General features: G+C 42.2%; 2 protein-coding genes across 3 annotated transcripts in view; one reads left to right on the top strand and one right to left on the bottom strand.

Moving 5' to 3' along the window:
• Nucleotides 1-100: 100 nt before the first annotated feature.
• ACAT2 (acetyl-CoA acetyltransferase 2) overlaps nucleotides 101-22,303 on the bottom strand; it is a 38,483-nt gene continuing 16,280 nt past the window's right edge. The window contains exons 1-9 of one of the 2 annotated variants that reach the window (XM_061624286.1): nucleotides 21,091-21,198; nucleotides 19,014-19,148; nucleotides 16,487-16,668; nucleotides 14,136-14,253; nucleotides 13,531-13,674; nucleotides 8,631-8,753; nucleotides 6,170-6,324; nucleotides 2,863-2,973; nucleotides 101-461 (exon numbers count right to left, since the gene is read on the bottom strand). In XM_061624286.1, the coding sequence (XP_061480270.1) occupies nucleotides 294-461; nucleotides 2,863-2,973; nucleotides 6,170-6,324; nucleotides 8,631-8,753; nucleotides 13,531-13,674; nucleotides 14,136-14,253; nucleotides 16,487-16,668; nucleotides 19,014-19,148; nucleotides 21,091-21,145 (1,191 nt within the window). In that variant the 5' untranslated portion in view covers nucleotides 21,146-21,198 and the 3' untranslated portion in view covers nucleotides 101-293. Of the gene's footprint in view, nucleotides 462-2,862; nucleotides 2,974-6,169; nucleotides 6,325-8,630; nucleotides 8,754-13,530; nucleotides 13,675-14,135; nucleotides 14,254-16,486; nucleotides 16,669-19,013; nucleotides 19,149-21,090; nucleotides 21,199-22,303 lie in introns of those variants that run through there. The other variant, XM_061624285.1, reaches the window with a different exon arrangement.
• WTAP (WT1 associated protein) overlaps nucleotides 21,284-22,303 on the top strand; it is a 37,865-nt gene continuing 36,845 nt past the window's right edge. The window contains exon 1 of the mRNA XM_061624282.1: nucleotides 21,284-21,356. Coding sequence (XP_061480266.1) covers nucleotides 21,336-21,356 — 21 coding nt within the window. The 5' untranslated portion in view covers nucleotides 21,284-21,335. The remainder of the gene's footprint in view (nucleotides 21,357-22,303) is intronic.

Raw genomic sequence — 22,303 nt, 5'->3', positions numbered from 1 at the left:
CTTAATTAGATACAACCCAGTATCAGTAATTTAAAGTGAAGTGCTGCATCTGCAGCAATGAGACTCCTGTGTTGCTCTGGTCAGAGAAATTGAAGGGAGAGGAGGTAAAATGCATCTTTATTAGGGAAAGGATTCATTGCTCTTTTTAAATACAGCTGATTCTACCCAACAGACAGTTAAAATCATACACATAGCTATAATAAGTATTGCCCTATAACTTTCTGTAAAGACATAATAAATTTGATGGTTTCATAATTAAAGATAAGCCATGCTATAAATACAGAAGAAAACACTTATCTTTCTACACACATAGCTATGCCCATTCCTCCTCCTATACATAAAGCAGCAACCCCCCGTTTTCCACCTGTTCGTTCCAGTGCATGCACAAGGGTAACAAGGATCCGACAACCTGATGCTCCAAGAGGATGGCCAAGGGCAACAGCTCCACCTGCAATGTTAACCTGCCACAAAAATAAAGTTTCTTTGTTAAATGTAAGTTCTACCATTGAACCAGGCAGACAGCTAATAAAGCAAAGTGTGGCTTTCCCCTTTGTGCTTGTGCTATGACTGCTATGTATGTGATGGGTGTGTTAAATTTATTTCAAAGATGTAATAAAAGCCCCCCCCCCTTAAGCAACTAGTTAAAAGGCTAGAAAAAAATAACTAATAAAAGGCCAGTAGCCAAGAAGCTGCTTCAAAAAAAAGGGGCAAGGAGTGGACATGGGAGACTGGAGAAGCCCCAATAGCACTTGTCAGTCCACACTGGAGATTACTCTGCAACTCTGCTTGCATTTTTTTTAAATAGCTGTGTCTCATCAGAAAAAAGACCAAGAGGACAAGTTGGGGTGGGGAAGAAGATGTGTGGAAGGTATGGAACTGAGAAGTGTTGGTTTGTCTTTTGAAAAACGAAAATTGACTGCCTTCAAGTCGATCCTGACTTACAGCGAACCTATGAATAGGGTTTCCATGATAAGCGGTATTCAGAGGTGGTTTAGCTGAGAGGCAGTGACTGGTCCACGGTCACAATGAGCTTCGTGGCTGAGGATGCAAACCCTGGCCTCCCAAGTCCAACACTCTTAACCACTACACCACACTGGTTCTCTTTTAGGGGAAGTTAAAGCAAGTGCAACATGTTCTTTATCTTTCTATTTCACAGCATCATCTGTAAAGGTCAAACTTACACATAATGCTAAATGCATATTTGCATTTTTTAAAGTGCATTTTTAACAATATAAATAGAACCCGCTAGAAGATTTGATAATTACTGGGGTTGTAACTGCTGAGGTCCTGGTGAAAATCATTGCTAAAACTACTATTTATTAGCATGGGGAGGAAGGCCTTCAGTGGTTTCAATACTTATTCTTCCCCCTAGACTACCATAGCTTCATTTTTAGCTTGGTAAATAAGGGCCTATAGCTGTTGGGGATTTGTAGCCCTGCTCTTCTATTAGAGTATGGACGGCTAAGCCAGGGCTTGGGACTGAATCATCTCCCAAACCCCACCATTTTGTCAGCAGTGGAAAAAACAAAGTAGACAAAGATTGTATATGTGGAGCAGTTTAGCCCTCTTCCCAGACCAGTGCTGTGATAAGGCAGAAGGTCTGTAGTTCAGTGGTAGAGCACTGCATGCAGAAGATCCAGATCAGTCCACAGTATCTCCACAAAGGGTTGGAGTACATTCCAGTCTGAAATCTGGAAAAGCTGCTGCCAGTCTGTGTAGACAATACTAAGGTAGATAAGCCAATGGTCGTGACTCAGTATAAGGCAGCTTCCTATGTGCTTTCCTCAGTTGATCTGCATGGATCAGCTACTGAGGAGGGGCAGCTACGTGCTTGTGTCATAAGTGTGCAAAGTAGCCATACCAAGCTACCATGTTGCCCTTGGAGGGTTGGCCAAGGGCAAATACGGCCTTTGTGCCAAAAAAAAGGTTCCCCCTGTCTTAAGAGGGATTTTCATGGGGTCAAATTAGAGAACATTGGTACTGACTATTTTTTGGACAACTTTGTTATGTGCCTTCAAGTCGACTGTGACTTATGGTGACCCTATGAATCAGCAACAGCAACAGCATCTGTCATGAACCACCCTGTTCAGATGTTGTAAGTTCAGGTCTGTGGCTTCCTTTATGGAATCAATCCATACCTTGTTTGGTCTTCCTCTTTTTCTACTCCCTTCTGTTTTTCCCAGCATTATTGTCTTTTCTAGTGAATCATGTCTTCTCATTATGTGTCTACTTATACTAAATCCATTCAGAGTTCCTGTTGAACAGATGTTGACTGGATGTGCCTGGTAGAGCAGGGGTTGGGAACCTTTTTCAGGCTGAGGGGCACATTTCCTTGTAGGGAACTTTGAGATAAATGAATGTGACTCTTGTCTTTCGATAATAGCTTACGTTCCAACCACACACATCTACGCACCCAGTTGACGCAGGCAAGCAAGATGCAGTTCCGCAATTCAAGGCCACATTCCAGGCAGGCAAAAACAGTCAGTGTGGAGTACAGCCAGTAAGGGGTGTCGCCTGAGGAGAGTTCCAGGGGCAGATAAAGGCATGGAGGGGTGCCTTTGGCTCCTCAGCCTAAGGTTCCCGCCTCCTGGGCTGGATGAAGGGAGGAGGCAGTTTTTCAAAATCCTCCTCCTTACTGCAGTCTCCACCACACAACACGCATTTGTCCAGCAGGACTGAGGACCTTCTGCAAATGGAGGGAGCCCTTCTGTTTACAGAAGGGTTACTCTGAATCCAATCCAATACACACAAAATTATTTTAAACACTTTCCATCCTACCTGAGAGAGGCTGCACATAATTACATCTCCTGCCCTTTAATGATTCAAGTATCCCTACTACTTCCAGGAAGATACAGGACATACCTTTTCTGGGTTCAATTTTAGCTCTTTTGTTATAGCAGCACCTACACAAGCAAAGGCTTCATTAATTTCATACAAGTCCACTTGATCCACTGTCCAACCTGCCCTTTCAACCTGCAGAAGAACAAAAAGTTAACTTAAAATGGTAGAAAGCGTCGGAGTATTAACAGCAAAGTCAGTCCTTGTGCCTTAAGATTTTGGAAGAGAGAACAACCAACTACATTTTCAGATACTAAGAAAATAGGGGACTGCTGTGGGCAGGTGCTTTTGATCCACTCTAAAAAAAAGCAATACTGCCCTAAGCCTTATTTCCAATTAACATTGCTTAAGCAGCCTTTGAATCTCACACATGCTATTTGTGTTAATGTCTCAGCCTCATTTATATAAACTAAGGGACTACAGCGCTTGATTTCACTGAGTCTACTCTGAATAGGACTTAGTCTGATACCACCCAAAGAAAATAAAGTCTTGATAAGTTACAACTTTCCAGCTCCTTGTCCGTCTCAAAGACTAGCAAAAGCAGACTGTGTAGGAATAAGCAAATATGAACATTTGCCTTGTATATTTCTTAGCAGTTGCACATTTTAGATGTTCTTGATACTATATCTGATGGTTTTTGGTTTTTTTAAGCACAGAACACTTTCAGTCCTATTCATTTCCAGGTATGAAATGCTGACGTCACAGACAAGGCACTGCATTCAGTTGTGACATAGCTCTGTGGCAGAGTATATGTTTTGTATGCACAAGGTCCCAAATTCAATCCCTGGCATCTCCAAGTAGAAATGGAAAAAATTCCTGCCTGCTGGCCTGGAGAACTGCTGCCTGTCAGTGTCAACAATACTGAGCTAGATAGACTAATGGTCTGACTTGGCTATCAGCTAGGTTCCCATGTCAATGGAGCACACCCACAACTCAACATGAATGCAAACTAAGCCCATATTCATATATAACTAATGCAACAGACCATCTTTTTCTCTCACTGATATAAAGCACAACAGTGGTAATCAAACAATATGTGGACTTGATGGATGCCCACCAAGAAAGAGTGATTTTTGGATCACTTTCTACTGGTGCTGATAATGCATGGAGGAGTTGGCTATTTTGTTTAAAAAAAAACTTTGGATGAACACTTAGTATTGTTTCATTGAATATTTTGTATTTTATTATTGTTTTGTAGTTATTATTGTAAATCACTTTGGGATGTATCTCATGGAGTAAAGAAATATTTAAATATCACTAATTATTGGCAAAGATATTGTGCAACACTCAGTGCCCATGTTTAATATAAGATTTCTCAGAACTAACCAGCTATTCTAGACTTCCGGGAAGGGTGACTTCGTTTGTGCCTGCTTTTGGGACGGGCTCCCGCCTCAAAAGAAGCTTATTCAGATATAAATCAGTCAGAACATTTTTTTTTTTTGACTGATGAAATTTCTCCCGGGCAGGGAGAAACGTAGAGATCAACCTCAAAGCCTGTTTTTGTTGGGAGGACTGGATTTCATTAATTTATGAGATAAGGTCCAGCCAACAATGCCGGACGGACTTCCTAACAAGCTCTATCTGCTTAAGCGATACGTTTATCTTTTCTTTAAAGAGAGAACGGACTAACAGGCAAGCACCCTTCTTTCTATTATTTTTTTTACTTGGTTTAAATTGTTGCAGCAAAAGGAGATTTGTCAGATTGATCGGCTTTGGACAACTTCTGGGTGAGATATAGCTCTTCTCTGTTATTCACGAAATTAACAGCTTATCTCTGTTTCTGTCGCAAAAAGCTGTCCTGGAAGTGCATTCTAAAGATAATAAACAGAAGAGGGATTTCTATTCCTGATTTCTATTCCGAGGAATATTATATTGTCTGGGACTATTCTCTTTTTGGTCTATTTTATTTTGACGAATCTGCTTCTTCACGACGCCACTAACTGTTTTGATGCTGGGAACTAAATTTATTTTGCATTCTTGAACATAGAGAGATAAGGCAGGTTGCTCTGTTTATACTGTGATGTCATCAAGCCTGGAATATTAACCCAATTGTTGCTGAAATAAGAAGTGGTTCTTCTTTATTTTTGTTTTGCTTTGTTTTCGTGGTTTTAAAAATGGCAATCAAGAAAGTGGCTGAGAATCTGGAAGTAATTATGTTTCAGAAAATAATGGATGAGATTGAGATAACGAAACAAACCCTGCGACAGGGTAGTAAGGAGCTGAAAATTGAACTGAGCAAAATGACGCAGGAGTTTAAAGAAATAGGGGACCCTGTGAGAGAGGAGAATGAGATCAGAGATGAGAAAAGAAAAAATAAAGGGAAGATACAAGCCCTGGAGATTGGAACAAATGTGGAATTGGAAAAAGATCTGGAGTTTATGGATTTTAGAAATAAAATCTACTGTTTGGAATTTAACGTTATCTCTGAAGAAATTAATGAAGATATTAGAGATAAAGTTATCAATGGCTTGGATAATCTTCTGGACTGGAATGATGTGATGGAGCTTGATATAGAGAAAATCTATGGAATTAACTGCAGTCATGTGACAATGGAAAAACTCTTAAGAGATGAGCCAGTGCATTTTCTAAAAAAGAAGAACACAGATATGAATTTACAACAATGTTTCAGCAACTTATTCAGAATGGATGGCAAGAAAATATTTGGGATAGAGGAAATTCCCATCAGACTCTTATTATATGACTATGGCTACAACAGCAAGATTATTATGGAATACTGATAATGGAAGATTGGACACTGAAATTACTGGACTTAACAGGACTATTGAAGATGGAAGATGGAACTAATAGGGATAATGGAATAATGGCTATTGAAATTATTGGACCTAACAGATTCTGATGAGATGGATTAATCGAAATGTTTATTTGGACTATGATTATGACAATAAGATTATTATAATTATTAACGAGATGGATTAATTGACATGTTTATTTGGAGAAAAATTGATAGATATATTTCTTAAAGAATTGAAACCTCTCTTTGACTTTTTGTGGAAAGAATAAAGTAATGTTTATGAGATTTGATGATTAATTAAGATAACTACTGGAGGAAAGTGATTTTATAATATGATTTAAGAGACAGGATTGTTATATATTGTAGACCTATAACTGATTTGATATGTGACAAATGGGAAGTCAACATTTTATTTTTTTTTTGTTTAATCATTTTTGTTTTGTTTTGTTTTTTGTCTTTGAATGTTTTATGATTTTATTTTCTATGTTTTATGAAAATTTGAATAAAAATTATTGTAAAAAAAAAAGAACTAACCAGCTATTCTAGAAGGATCCACCCTGTTCCCAATATATTACTCACAGCTTTCTTTATTGCTGAGACAGGTGCAATCCCCATTACAGAAGGATCTATACCAACTTGAGCCCAAGACACAATCTGTGCCAAAGGTGCAAGACCTCGTTTAATGGCTTCGGCTTTCTTCATGAGAATTACAGCTGCAGCACCATCATTTAGACCTGAAGAGTAAGGTGGAAACTGAGACTTAGAACATCAAATAGACTGGTGGGAAACACCCTCCAAGTAGCGTACAGCCTGGATGTAGAGAGAAATATAACAGTAGAATTCTTGTATGATTTTGTGCCTTTTGCCCTTTAGCTTCCTATAGCATAGAAGTGGGGAAACCATTTCTGGCTGATGGGCCAGATCTTTGTCTTGCCATGGTCAGAGAGATAAATTTGATAGGTTGCTGGGGATACACATCTTTCAATCACCAGATATCACTATGATGCCAGGTGATGCTGTGCTTTGAAACTCCAATTGCTGGGACTTCAAAGCTCAGTTTGGGGCTATATGAAAGTCCCCCCAAGAGGGGAAGCAGTTTCCATTAAAACAACTGTTAAAATCAAGAAGGAATAACTCTGTTTTATCAGCAGTTTCAGTGGAAATTGCTTCGCCTCCCAGAACAAGGAGTACTCTCACTGGCCATCAATTGATGTCTTGCTCCAGCAAAGGGACAATTGAGAGCTCACATGTGATGCCAGATATGGAGTAGGAGAGACTTGTTTGGGGAACATGGCCTCATGGGCCAAATTAGGACCCCTGGTGGGTCAAAGGTTTCCACCCCTGCTATAGCAGAAGGAGACCATCCAGAGAATGGTGGTTGAAGGTTGGCTTTGTGGAAAACAAAAATTTTGAGGAATGATTTGGTGGGAAAGAGTGTTCTTCGCATGCTTTTGCTTTGCTGCTGCCAGTTTATACCTCTCTATCACAGGGCTGACAATGATTTATCAAGCTCCTTACTCATGTACAGTAGGGCCCCGCTTATACGGCAGGTTAGAGACCAGGCCCCTGCCGTAAAGCAGAAATCGCCGTAAAGCGGAACCCATTGACTATAATAGGCCGCGTCATGCTAAAATGACACAAAAATGTCGCAAAATGCCATAAAACTGCAAAATCGGCTTTAAAATGGGGAATTTCCCCGAATTGAAAGCCGCTGCATCAGCGGAACACCGGTAAGCGGGGCCCTACTGTAATTCTCTTGCCTGTATTAAAAATAAGGCCCAAACCTTTTTCAGTCAGAATGAATGATATACCAGCAAGTTCTCCTTTCAAAACAGATTCGTTTCAATACCCATAGAGCTCAGTCCCCTGCATGTTTACTCAGAAGTAACTCTCACTGACTTCATTGGGGCTTACTTCCAAGTCAGTATGTAGAGGATTGCAGTTCAAAGTGTGGTAAAATGTTCAAGAGTAGCAGGAAGAGCAAACAGCGTTTACCAACAATGAAAAAAAACACAGGTTAAAGAAACTGAGCTGAGCGTACTTTGGAATATTAGTAAAAGCTGAACACTGCACTCAGTGCATGATTACCTGGAAGAAAGTGCCACTGAAGTCAGTGGCACTTACTTCTGAATAAACATGCACAGGCTTGCATTGAAAAAGATTATTAAAATGGTTGTAGAGCCAGACACCCAAACCACTTTTTGGCATCTGGCTCTGCAACCATTTTCCAAGGGATAGACTCTTGCAGAAGATCATTCTTCCGGATGCACATCTCTAGAGTCCAGCAGATTTTTTTTGGGGGGGGGGCAGTGAAGGAAAGAATGGAGGGAATGAGACAATATAGTTTGTCAAATATATATGGCATAAAGGAACCCAAGTACCTCCCACAAGCCTTATCCCTTATATAAGCAGGAGATCACTGCAGTCTACAGGAGAGTTTCTCCTAAAAGTTCCAAAGAGATCAGAAACCTACTCCACAGTAACTCGGATCAGGACTTTTAGTGTGGCTGCCCCTTTTCTGTGGAGCAACATTCCTGTTGAAATAAGACAGCCCCCCCCGCACTTTCCAAAACCAACTGAAGACATTTTTGTCCCAACAAGCTTTCCTAACTGGATCCCAGCTGATTTCCATCAGGCAGCATTCCATGCCCACTAAGGATGCTCAGTCCATATTAAATTCCCCCTTTTGAGGATTTTTTTTTAAAAAGTGAGAGGCAGAAACACTCCTTTTAACTTAGGAAGAAACCACAAAATTGTATAAAAGGTTTCTAGGACTCCACGTGGCAAGCTGTTAAACAGCTCTCCAGGATATCATACTTTACACTGGTCTTTAATTCTCTACTGGAGAAAAGGACAATCACTACCTAATAACCAGCTTCCCTCTGTCCCAAAGTCCCAACTTGCAGTTGGGGAGAAAAAAAGCTACCCTTTCTCTGGCCCCAAGAATTCCCTATTGCATCCACTTGAAGTTAAATAATAAAACTTGCTTGAAGCCAACAATGCTTTTTACACATTATATTTCAGATGTCCATAAACAAACCTGAGGCATTTGCCGCAGTCACAGTTCCTGTCCCATCGGTTATAAAGGAAGGCCTTAGCTTTGCCATTGCTTCTAAGTTGCTACCATGGCGAGGATACTCATCTGTTTTAACTTCTACCAGACCTACAAGACAACAGATATTTCAGGGTTTGCATTTGACATGACAAAAGGAGCGAGAACTGCCTATGTAAGAGTACAATTTTTTGTATTAGTTTTTCAAAGGCATATTGTGGTCTGGTTCACTTAGCCAGGATAGGCATGTGCTGCATGCAGGTACACAAAGTTCCTGTAAAGCTACTTGCTTGCTCCCTTCAAACAAGAGGCTGAATAAGCCGGGATTCAGGTCTTAACCGGAGTTACATGCAAACCCAGTAACTATGATTAATATCTTATAAATAAACCAATATATTAAGCCAATTTAAAACCGCAGCTTCTTATCCTGGCTTGTTTGTAACCAATTAACCATAGTTTCCGAGTTCTCAAGCAACAAGAAGCTATGGTTAAGAGCCACATGGCTTGTTTTGTCACTTGCAGGGAAGAGAGTAAGAGGGAAGGTGCTGCACACGGTTGCAAGCTACTCATTCATATTCTGGCTAAGCCAGGATTTATTTATGCAAATTCACCCACTGTCAATTGTCAATAAAGGCTGCTTCATGATACATGATTCAATAAAGAAATAAAAAGCTGAGAGTAGCCACATGCATACCCTGGACTTCAGGAAATCTGATTTTAATAAACTCAGCACAATGATAAGAAAAGTTCCACGGCCACTGACCTTAATGAGCAAAGGATTCCAAGGTGGGTGGGAGTTTCTAAAAAAGGAAATTCTAAAGGCACAATGGCAAACAATTCCAACAAGGAAAGAGGGGGAAGACAACAGAAGAAGCCAGTGTGGCTACACAAAAAGCTTAAAGATGACCTGAAAACAAAAAATGACACATGCAGGAAATGGAAGGAAGGCTCGGCCAAAAAGGAAGAGTACAAACAGGTAGCACCCCAAAAGGATAAAACTGAGAATGAGCTGAAGTTAGCAATGGATGCTAAAAGCAACACGAAAGTTTTCTTCAGGTACATCCATAAAGAAATGTTGGTACAGCTACTCAATGAGGATGGCAAAATGATAACAGATGACAAAGAAAAGGTAGAAGTGCTAAATTCCTACTCAGGCTCAGTTTTCTCCCAGAAGAGGGTCTATGACCCTCCTGGCAAACGTGTAAGTTGAAGGGGCAGGATCGCACCTTGAGACTGAGACAAATGGTCAAGGAATACCTAATCACTCTGAACGAGTTCAAATCTCTAGGGCCCGATGAACTGCATCCTACAGTATTGAAGGAAGTGGCTCTCAGAACCACTGTCTATTATCATTGCAAAATCATGGAGGATGGTGAAGTGCTGGATGACTGGAGGGGGGCTAATGTCCCTATCTTCGAAAAGGGCAAAAAGGAAGAACCTGGGGAACTATAGACCAGTCAGCCTAACATCAATCCCTGGGGAAATTCTGGAGCACGCTATAAAACATTCCATTTGCCTGCCAATCTTGACTTCAGCAAAGTGCCCCATGATATTTTGATTAGCAAGCCAGCTAAATGTGGGCTGGATGGAACAAGTTTTAGATGGATTCACAGTTGGCTTCTGAATCATACTCAAAGAGTGCTCATCAGTGGTTCCTTCTCAAACGGGGGGGGGGAAGATAATGAGCGGGATACCTCACAGCTCAGTCCAGGCCTCAGTGCTCCTCAAAATTTTTATTGATGACTTGGATGAAGACGTGCAGGGAATGCTTATCAAATTTGTAGATGATCCAAAATTGGTAGGGATAGCTAATTCCCTGGAGGACAGAACAATATTCAAAGTGACCTTGTTAGGCTGAAGCATTGGTCTGAAAAGAGAATGAAATTTAACAGGGATAATTGCTTTGTTCTACACTAGGAAAATGAAACCAAGTGCAAAGTTATACAATGGGGATACTTGGCTCAGCAATATTATATGCAAGAAGGATCTTGGAATTGTTGTCCACAAGCTGAATATGAGCCAACAGTGCAATGTGGCTGCAAAAAAAGTAAATGCTATTTTAGGCTGCATTAACAGAAGTATAGTTTCCAACTTGTGTGGAGAGACTGAAAGAACTGGGCAGGCTTATCCTTGAGAAGAGAATACTGAGGGGAGATATAATAGCACTCTTCGAGTACTTGAAAAGTTGTCACACAGAGGAGAGCCAAGGTCTCTGTTTGATCATCCCAGAGTGCAGCACATGGAATAATGGGCTCAACTTACAGGAAGCCAAATTTCAGCTGAACATCAGGAAAAACTTCCTAACTGTTAGAGCAGTACAACAATGGAACCAATTGCCTAGGGAGGCGGTGGGCTCTCCAACCCTGGAGGCACTCAAGAGCCACCTGGACTGCCACCTGTCAGATATGCTTTAAGTTGGGTTCCTGCATTGAGCAGGGGGTTGGACTCGATGACTTTGTAGGCCCCTTCCAGCTGCACTCTTCTGATTCTATAACAGATAAGATGACTATCTGACTACTGTGCCACCCTGGGCTCCTACTGGGAGGAAGGCTAGATCTAATAAATAAACACTAGTCATGATGGTTATATGCTGCCTCCAGGTCACACATTACATATTTCTGAATACTGGTTGCTGGGATCACAAGCAAGAGGGTGCTGCGGCTCTCATATCCAGCTTGTGGACTTCCTATAGGTATCTGGCTGGCCACTATGGGAGCAGAATGCTGGACTAGATAGGCCTTTGATCTGATCCAACAGGATTGTTCTTATGCTACATAGGGAGCTGTCTTATACAGAGTCAGACCGTTGGTCCATCTAGCTCAGAGTTGTCTACACTGATTGGCAGTTGTCTCCAGGGTTTCAGGCAGGGTTCTCTCCCAGTTCAACCTGGAGATGCCGGGGATTAAACCTGGGACCTTCTGCATGCAAGGTAGGTGCTTTACCACTGAGCTGTGGCCCTTCTCCAAACATAGCTAATGTTTTAATTAATAACCCCATTCACTCACTGAGAGAGAGAGGGAGAAGAGAGCTATAAATACAAACCTTTTTAAAAGGCAGCAACGTTAGAGAAACAGCCATAATTTTAGCCTAAAGGAGCAGCTGTAGAGGCTAAAATGGAACCTCAGATCTCTGTACCCAATCCAAATGGAAACTTCCTCCCCTTCACATCCCACCCTGGCCAATTTGCCAATTCCATTTCAATGGAAGGGGTTGCTCTGTGCATGCAAAGAGATTAGGGTTGCCAGGTTCTTGGCCTGAGACTGATCCTGTATCTTTAGGAGAAGAGAAAGTCAGCCAAGTGCAGGTGTTCTTGCAACTCTGTAATGGGAAAAACCACAAGGTGGAATTCTCCCTCCCCCTGCACAACTTTTAAAGATACAGAAGACCTTTTGGTTGCCAGACCCGGCCTCGAAGAGGTCTTCTGTATCTTTAAAAGTTGTGGAGGGGGAGGGAGAATTCCACCTTGTGGTTTTTCCCATTACAGAGTTGCAAGAACACCTGCACTTGGCTGACCACCTCCTCTCCTAAAGATATAGGATCAGTCTCAGGCCATGGACCTGGCAATCCTAAAAGAGATATATAGGCAGAAGTGCACTGTGATGTTCCTGTATTAATGTATATATGGTAAGTGCTGTTTGTATAGAAGATACATGGTTAAGTGGAATGAAAGAGGAGGGGGGAGTAAATGAGCAGTAGAATGCTGGATGATTGGCTGAGTGTTTGGATGGCTGAGAGTATAAATGGAAGGATGACAGTTGAATCTGGGTGGACGTGAGTGGGTTGTTTTGGTGGAGTTTGGAGGTGGGTGTGAGTTGGTGTATGTCAGGAGAGTGTGGAGAAAGAGGGAGGTGGAGTTCGGATTAGTAATAAGTCAAATATCACAGTAATAGATGAAACCATAAGCTTGTAGATCATTATCAAAGTTACCTTGTTATTAATGTTATTTAATAAATACTATTTTGGTTTACCGAAGGCCTGATCCTTGGCTGGGGTTTCACAGACCAGAAGGAAGGGTAAGGTAATAACCAAGGCTGAAGGGAAACAGTAACAAATGGTGGCAGCGGTGAAGAGGAGAAGATAACATTATAAGTATCCAGAGCAACCCCGAGTTATGAGTTATCTGCATTGATACAAGGGGGTTGGGAACAGCATAGGCATGCAGTCACGAATGTAACCGGATAGAGAGACTCAGGCAAGGTCTCTGGGAACATTGGTTGTGGAACGTGACTGGTGGTGCTGCCTAGCAGGGGGATCTATTGAGATCTGTGCTAGAGCAGAGAGAGAAACCATAAAAAAGGACAGTCCGGACTGGTGGAGTCCCTGGTGATGCCTAGTGAAAGGCAGTAGCCACGAGCAGGTAGGAACCTGACAGGGAGAGCCAGGGAAGGGCGTCACATGCACCTCCACTGAAGTACACTGGGAAACACACTCACACAGGGATTCAGAGGAACTCTGCATTTTCTTCAAGGCACACTAAGGGCTTGGGTCTACCACCAATGCATACAAATTTATGCTACAAAACACTTCTTAGGGTTAACCCGGGAAACCTGTTGCTTTTGTTTTTTCACTCTTTTATTCTACTGTTAAATGATTTTTTTAAATTGTTTAACGGGGATATTGAAATGTGAAGACGCTTTGCTCAGAACCACTTCAAACAGGAGACCTCTGCATATGATAAGACCAGCTGCCCAACTGGAAAGCAGTGAAATGGTGGCCATCCATCGTTTCACCTTTATCTAGCAAAGTGACAATGCAAGTTTCTAAGCTTGGGGGCAAGACTCCCCCACGCCTGATTACAGAGTAAGAACAGAAGCAGAGGAACAGACACAGAGCCTTATCGTTAGGAATCAATTCTATATTCAGTAGAGTTATTGCTATGTACACACACCTTTTCTAGAAGGCACAGGAACAGGTACAATCTCTTTATCAAAATAGCCAGCCTTCTGGGCATTTTCAGCCTTGTTCTGCGATTTTACAGCCAGTTGGTCTTGTTCCTCTCGACTAACCTGCCATTGCTTGGCCACATTTTCAGCTGCAATTGGGGGGGGCAGAGGAGGACGAGGCAGTATATACTCATTAGCAAAAATCACATTACAGCATGCACAGTACAGTTTTAATTGCACTGATAACTCTTAACAGATTACGGCAAGCATGGGGAAACTTTGGCCCTTCACATGTTGATGAACTACAACTCCCATCAGCCTCAGTAAGCATGGCCAATGGCTACGGATGATGGAAGCTGTAGTTCAGCAACATCTGATGGACCAAAGGTTCCCCAAACCTAGATTATATAGGAATATGTTGCATCCAACATTCAGCATTTACTCATTCCTGACACTGTCAAATAGATTTCTGCTGGAAATACAGGTTTGTTTAATACATACGTTCAGAACTACAGATGCAATTGTATTTAAAAATAATAAATATCCAATATTAATCTTCCCCCACCCCAGCCCACTCGGGAGTGCCATTTTGAAACATCATTCGGCTTACCAGTTATACCCATGTGGTAGTGGTAAAAGGCATCTGTCAAGCCATCCAAAATTAAACTGTCCTTCAAGGAGGTTTCCCCCATCTTCAGCCCATTGCGCATATGAATGACATGCGGTGCCTGTAAGCAAAGAATTTCAACACATGTAGAATTCTGAAATAACCAGAGGTGGGTGGGAATAGAGCCTCTCCTGGCGAGCCTTTCATCACTGCACAACTCTTCTATTTGCTGTAAACAAATCCAGTACCTGGAAGGGATGACAGTTCAGTGGTGGAGCCAATGGTTTGCTTACAGAACACTCCAGGTACAACCCTGGCATCTCCGGTGCAAAGAACCACATAACAAGTGATGGGAAAGACCTCTTCCAGAGACCCTGAATAGCCACTGCCAATCAGAGTAGACAATACTGGCTAAACGGACGGAGAAACAGTCTTACCCTGGTAGAAGGCAGCTACCTACGTTCCTCTCTCCCACAGTGAAAATTCTAGACTAGTTAATACTGATGAGAAAAAGCCAATGATTTTAACAAGCAGAAAGCACTCTAGTACTTAAGGCTAGAAATATAAGATCTCTTTTTCAGAAAGCTGACAGAAGTATTGCTGCCCATAGTGTATGCCCCCATCTTTGTCACATTTTTTCACAAGTTTTGAAGGGTTTTGTAGCATTTCAAAAAACCTACAAAACCACTTTTTACCAAAAATACAGATGGCAAAATAACAGAGCCGATGCCACGAGAGATGGCACCTCCATTATGACACCTTCCAGTTTTAAAAATCATTCATCTATCTCAAACCTATACTTTCAGGCACATGACTAAATGTCATTAGCAATAATGATTAGCACAGATGATATTCTCTTTACTGTTTCTGTGTACACAGATATCTAAAGCAGCCACTTTGCAGAAGTAGGCTTTTTATTTCTTCGGCTCATAATATAACAGAGGATTGGGATGAATTCATTATTTGCATCACAAGCTGAATCTTGAGGAAGGAGTTGGTCCTGGCCACTGTGAATGATGGGACTGCTCCTGAAAAAGCCCAGTGACTTCAACTATTGTCCAATTGCTAACAGCCCTTTGTTGGGCAATATGGTTAATCAGGTGTTGGTTGGTCATCTCCAGAGATTCATGTTTATCTGGAACCATCTCAATCTGGCTTCCAGCCCAAGGTTTGGCCCTTAAACAGCCTTTGGTCCATTGTTAAATGACCTTTGCAGAAGACAGGCAGAAGTCTATCCCTGTTGGTTCTCTTCAACCTCAGTACTCAATACTGTTGACTATGTAATCTCTCTGGATCATCTATCTGGGAATTCAAGAACTCATGCTCCAACAGCTCTCTTCCTGTCTGATAGACACTGACTAGAAGATGGTGCCGAAAGACTACTGATCTGCCCAAAGACAAGGTTCCATTTTGCCTCCCATGCTGTTGAACATCTACATGAAATTGTTGGGAAATGTTGTCTGGGTGACATACAGCTCTAGCTCTCCTTTTCATCTACTCCAGATGTGGTCATGTACACCTTCTGAACCAGTGCCCAAAGTCAGTAATGAGCTGGAGAAATGGAAATGGACTGCCTTCAAGTCATTCCCGACTTATGGCAACCCTATGAATAGGGATTTCATGATAAGCGGTATTCAGACAGGGGTTACCATTGTCTCCCTCTGAGACTAGTCCTTCCCAGCTGGCTAGGGGCTGCTCAACTTGCCACAGCTGCACAAGCCAGCCCCTTCCTTGTCCACAACTGCCAGCTGGGGGGCAACTGGGCTCCTTGGGATTATGCAGCTTGCCCATGGCTGTACAGGTGGCAGGGCACGTAACTCCTGAGCCACTCACTGTGGGGGGGTGAGCTGGAGACAGGCCAATTTAATTGAAGCTCAATCTAGAGAAGTCCAAGGTACTGTTAGCTAGTGAAGAAGTTGACTAGAAAAGGTTTCTACTTGTTCCGGATGGGGTTGCACTAGTAGTGATGTCAGGACTTTGGGGTGGAGAGGTAGGAGAAGACTCAGCAGAATGAGCAGGAAGGCTCCCAAACACAGCAGAACCACAATTTGAAGTAAGTGAAGTAATAGTCCTGGCCATTGAGGGGAGCCACTATAAGTCCATTAAGTGCGAGTCTAAAATTACCTAATGGCAACACTGGATTACACTGTCTTCCCCAAAGGGCCAGGTCTGCAGCTTGGAGATAGTGTTAGATCCAATCTAGTTAAGTCTTATGATTCGGTCATGCAACTAACAGTTATACAGAGCTGGTCCAAATCTTTCTGTCCTGAGAATATTTTAACTACAACCCTGTTTAAAAAAATCAGTAACTTTGAGGGCCTGAGTGACCTTTTATGAACAGCAAAAAGTCTCACCTTGCTCATGTTTTCCATGCCTCCAGCCACCACAACACTAGAATCTCCCGTCATAATGGACTGAGCCCCCAAACACACAGCTTTCAGGCCTGAGCCACATATCATTTGGCAGCTCCAAGCAGGTACTTCATATGGAATCCCTGCACCGATGCTAGCTTGTCGAGCAGGATTCTGACCGGCACCTGCAGAAATGCACTCAACTCATGAGCATGCAGAGACAATCAAGCTAAATTGCTTTCATTTATCTTCCCCCTTTTTTGGGGGGGATGGATGCTATTCACTGCCATATGTAAAGGCAAGAAGAGACAGAGACACCATTTGGCTACAATTTTTTCAAATATGCAGATTTGCTTTTTAATTGACAACTGGCTCTTTCTTTCAGAGTCAAACACTCTTCGTAAAACTGTTACACTTAAATCTGCATTTCAACACCTGCATTTAGGTTGCTTAAGTCACCTTTACTCTGAATTTCTTGCGTTGGCCCTTCCTTCCCTTTGGGATAAATTGCAATAGTCCTATGAGTTGGGTTTTGTTTTGTTCTAACCTCCACAATCCACTAGCAGGTCTTCTTCATTTTCCCCTCAGTCTTTCTGTTCCTTTTTTTGGGCTCATTCCGTGAGTCAAAACAAAATCTACTTGCTTTCTGACCATTTCCCCTCCCCTACACACTTTTTCCACTTATAAAGGAAGGTGTTTGGTTTCCCATGCAATATTATACTCAGTGAAGCAAACTGCATTTTGCAACTTGAGTTCCAATGAAATTCGCATTATAAAGATGAATTATGTCACTTCAACCCTTCACCAAAGGAGTTTCTTTGTATGCAACTATCTACTGGAGGATGCTTAGCAATGGAAAACCATCTGGGATTAGCTTGGGTGTAGAAGTGAAGGGCTCAGCAAGCTATGATTTAGGAAAAGAAGATTGAGCTGGTTCTGGAGACAGACAAGGTATCAAGGAAAACATATGCAATGGATGGAGTCAGAGTAGACTGAAAACACAGGAGTGGACAAGGAACATTTTAAAAGATAAGATGTAGGGAGGATCTAGCACAGGAATGGGTAACCTTAGGCCCAGGGCCCCAATGCAGCCCCCCAGGCCACTTTACCAGGCCCTCAGGACTCTTGCCAGGCCAGAAACCCTCCTGAGCCACACCTCTCACTCAGCTCACTTTGCACTCTTGAGTGTTTTTGCCTGGTGGGAATGTGTCCTTGACCTCTAAAAATGGTTCTTGCTTGCCCAGATGGAGGGTAGAGAGGGATAGTGTGATTGTGGAGAAAATACTCTACTGTACAAAAGTAAAATTCATAGTCATTGCTCTATTTTTCCCCTTTGGTCCTGCCCACCACTAGCATGTGGCCCCCAGAAGGGAATCTGGCCTTCAGCCTAAAAAAGATTCCCCATCCCTGGTTGAACACATAGAGATGGGCAGTGACCAGAAAGAGGTAGAACTAAGCAGTGGGTAGAAAAAAGGGCTATGTAAATCCAGATTATGACCTTTCAGGGTAAAGAAGACTGTTCCTACTAATAAATTATTCCTTAGAAAGAGATGTCTCCCATATATATCACCAACCATGAGTTATGATGCCATCTGAGGTAAGGTAATGAGAAATAAGTCGCTTTCGGTACTGGCACTAGAATATGGAATTTCCTTCCGAGATTTAAATTAAATGAATTAAACTTTTAAAAACTTAGGGCTGATAAGAATATTTTCTAGCATAGGCTCACAAATAAAATCCAAGTATGTGGTGTAGTGGTTAAGGTGTTGGACTACGACCTGGGAGACCAGGGTTCGAATCTCCACATACCCATGAAGCACACTGGGTGACCTTGGGCCAGTCACTGCCTCTCAGCCTCATGAAAACCCTATTCATAGGGTCGCCATAAGTCGGAATCGACTTGAAGGCAGTACATTTACATACGAAAATCCTCAAGGACCTTCTGATCCCTTGTGCTCCAGCTTGATCTCTGAGAACCTCTGATGGGATCACTCTTGCAGTGTCCAGTGCCCCTGAGGTTTGATCAGCCTTTATTAGGGACCAAATCTTTAGGGTGGCAGGTCCTGCCCTTTGGAACTTCCTGCCAGTAGAGGTTCAGCAGGAATCATTCCTGCTATCTTTCAGATGTCTCTTAAAACTGCAGCTTCTCCATCAAGTTCCTTCTCAGGCCATGTTGTCCATCCCTTATGTTGCCTAATGTGTGGCATACCTGGAATCCTGTATGTTGCGGCATACAGGGCAGATGACAGGACCAGGGAAGCAGCAGCTGGGAGAAGCCACATTTGCTTCATCTCCTGCTGCCAGGGATATTAAAAGGTTACAACACAAACTGCTTGGTTGCAAGCTGGCAACCCTACTTATGGGGGAAGAGCAGGTGAGCTTTACAGTAAAGATAAAGATACAGACAAGATAAAGATATGATTCATGGTATAAATGCATCCTTTGTCTAAGAATTACAAATGTTCTGGAGAAGAAGTCATAAACACAGTCCAGACCAAAATCTGAAAGTAATGGTTCACTAAAGATATACCTGCAGTCAAGACTTGTCCAAATATAACCTCAGATACTTCTTTAGGATTGATTTTTGCCCTCTGCAAGGATTCCTTAATGGCTACAGAAGCCAGCTCATGGGCGTGCAAAGAAGACAAGGCTCCATTGAAGGATCCTAGATAAAATGCAAATTACATTGTTATTCACCTGTATAGAATTCCTAGTCACAAATGGTTACCAGGTGAGTTGTTAGTGTAAGCTTTGTATTTAAGATGGAGATTGTTTCCATCATGCCTAGTAGCCATCAAAAATCCTATGCATTATCATCTCTTTACACTAGCAGCAAATCCCAACACTTTGTGATAATGAATTCTTAATTGTGTATTATGCAAATAAATGCTTCCTTTGATTTGTTTAATATTTTGCTGCCTTTCAAGTTTCAGTGCTGGTATCATTCACACTCAAAATTCATCTAAATGATTTGGAATGGGAAAGGAATTTCTTCTCAGCCACATGGGAAACTCTGCCATGAAGTCAAACAAAATCTAGGAAAATAAATAGGTTAAAGCAAAGGCATGCAATAGCTAAACTGAAGATTAAGAGGTAGGAAGCACAATAAAAATAGAAAATCAAGAGTGGGAAAAGATGATTTTTAAATAAAAGGCAAAGAGAAGACTCGACCCAGCCAACCAATTATAAGGAGCTGTATTGCCATACTGTCAGTCTTTTTAGTCAAGTACTGTAATCAGTGCATTAACTAGCAATGGCTATTTGATGATTCATTCTGAGGAATCGTGCCTCTCCCTGGGTAAAGACAAGCCACACTTGATCAGAGGTACTCCAGCTGAGATACCCGGATATTTGAGAGAAGTTGGCTTTGCAGTGCTCCCTAGGCGACCTCGATCACATCAGATTGTAGCCCTGGATTCCACTCTCAAAGGACATATTCCGCACCCCTAAAAGTCACGTCCGTCTATTTTACACCCACCCCTTTGCGAAGGCGGTGACAGAGCCACTTTAGGTTTTGTTAATCAAATAAGAGAACGGAAAGGGACCGGCTTTGATGGTTCTACGAGTCGTAAGCCAATCGGAGTAAGAGTGCGATACGTCAGCGACTCTAACAGAGCAATCACAGCGCTACTCCGCACGGTGGCTCTACAGCCACTGTCCAATCACTGGGTGGGGAGAAGTCTGTGGTGACCACGTTGATATACTGTACCCTGCTGGGCAGAACAAAAACAAACAGAGTAACTGTTGTAAGCAGCAGGAGCGAACTGGGATGTCCACTACAATTACTCTCGGTGCAGTTTTCAAGTTTGGAACAGTCTCATTAAAAACACTGGTATTATTCTGAAATAAGCAATTTAAAGATTTTAGGATCAGTATATTCCACGAACGTTGAGAACTCTGAAATTAAGAATAACTTAGGTTGGGATCGTACGCATGCGAGTTGGCATGAGGAGGATTGCGCTGTTAAGGTTTTGGGGGGTTTCGGGTAACTGTTTTAAAGCTTCCAGTCCTCATAAATTACAGAGCAGAGTTTAGTAGCTTATCTCTTATGGGCCCAGGATCGTAATTCACAAAACACTCATATTTAGTATTGTCGAAAGCCAAAGTAACGTAATACTTTTATTATTAGGGCCAACCTAGGCACGACAGTACTCTTTGATTTTCGACGACGTGTAATGAATGCCTCAAAACGTCTCCCTGTTATTTTTGTTTTGGGAATTGTCAAATAATCTTAAAGGGAGCCTCACACTCTTCATCCTCCCTCAAAACCATAAAGGGCTAATAAAACTGTATTCCCCCCCCACACACACTTTCAATTCTGCAGTTCTCCTTCCACAAGACATATACAGTATTTGTTATTCCACCGCTAAACAGGCGTTAAAACGGAGCACAAAGCTCGAGCGATTCCTTCGCCTTCCAGCCACGATCAAAAAAGCAGCAGAATCTCCAACACAAGGCGGTGTACGAGGAAAGAGTTAAAGACGCTTCCTCAGATATCAGAATGAATGGATCATTATTCTAATAGCTGTGTAAACGGCTTGCTCCAAATTAAGGCAGAACCGTAGAACAGAAAAAGCGTGACCGCTACTGCAGGATCGCCCACTCACCAACCGGGGTCCTTGCAGCAGCAACGAGCACAACTGCCTCCCCTCCAGTATTCATGATGCTTCCTGGTGCAGGTACTGGCGCTGCTGCTGTCTTAAGTCTCCTCGCGCCTCCCTAAGTCCCACTTACCTTTTCATTGGCTACACGAGCCTAGTCCCACCCACAGTGCCTTCGTCACGGAGGGCACGGCTGGTGGGAGGACGCCATCACGTGACAGACAAGAAGGGACGACGACGGGAGAACGTTTATGCTGTGCAGAAAAAACCAGGTTATAACCCAGGATTTAGTTGTTAATTCACAACAGGCTTTGAAGATAACAGCGTTACTGCTGGAGATATGGAGGCCGCGTACCGGAAGCCGCGCTGAAGTCACTGGGATTTACACGTTACTATTTTTGTATTGCACGTGTAGCTAAGGAGATCGGGTTAGGGTCCATGGGGCTATCCCTATTAATTGATTTAAATTAATTTATGATCATTTATATTCGCCGTTTCTCCTTACGGAGATCAGAGTGGACTACAGTAAAAGCCTTTTACTGTCTCAAGAGGGTAACTGGTTTGTGTATGTTTGCTTTTGGAACACTTGCCAGAAAAGCATATGAAAACATGTTTTCATAAAATGTGCATATTTGTGTCGTGTGCATATTTGTACCCTCTTTTGCAGGTGGGTTGTAGGGCCTAAAATTAAAACGGGCCACACATAAGTGATAATAAGTTTGATAGAGTGTCAACAGGTGAAGCTTTTCCAATAATTGCATTTCCTTACTAGAAAAGTCTTAGCCAGTTGAATATCTGCCTGATTAAAGGCACAAGAGCTCTACTCTCCCTCCCAGCGCTGACCCAAAACCATGCATAGGACCCAAGCTTCATCAGCTGTAACCCAGTTAGGCTACTTAGATCATTCATTTATCCTAGGCTGGCAATACTATACTACTTTCAATACAAGACCAGGAGTGGCCATTTCAGATTGAGAGGATGAGGGTCAAAAGAGAATTAAGATTTACAGCAGCCAAGGTACAGGTGCCCTCACTTCAATAAAAGCTATTAATTTTAAGATAATTTGTTGCGATTATTGTTATTAGCTACTTTGTTAGCATAGATCAAACCTACTTCTTCCTTGTTCTTTTCAACAGAACATCGTAATCTATAGATGCCTTAATATTCAACCTGATGTAAACTCTAAAATGTAGTTTCAACCAACATCTAGAAGAGCCAT

This window comes from Rhineura floridana, chromosome 4 (genome assembly GCF_030035675.1).
Source record: "Rhineura floridana isolate rRhiFlo1 chromosome 4, rRhiFlo1.hap2, whole genome shotgun sequence".
Lineage (NCBI taxonomy): Eukaryota > Metazoa > Chordata > Lepidosauria > Squamata > Rhineuridae > Rhineura > Rhineura floridana.
This window is presented reverse-complemented; position numbering and strand designations above follow the sequence as displayed.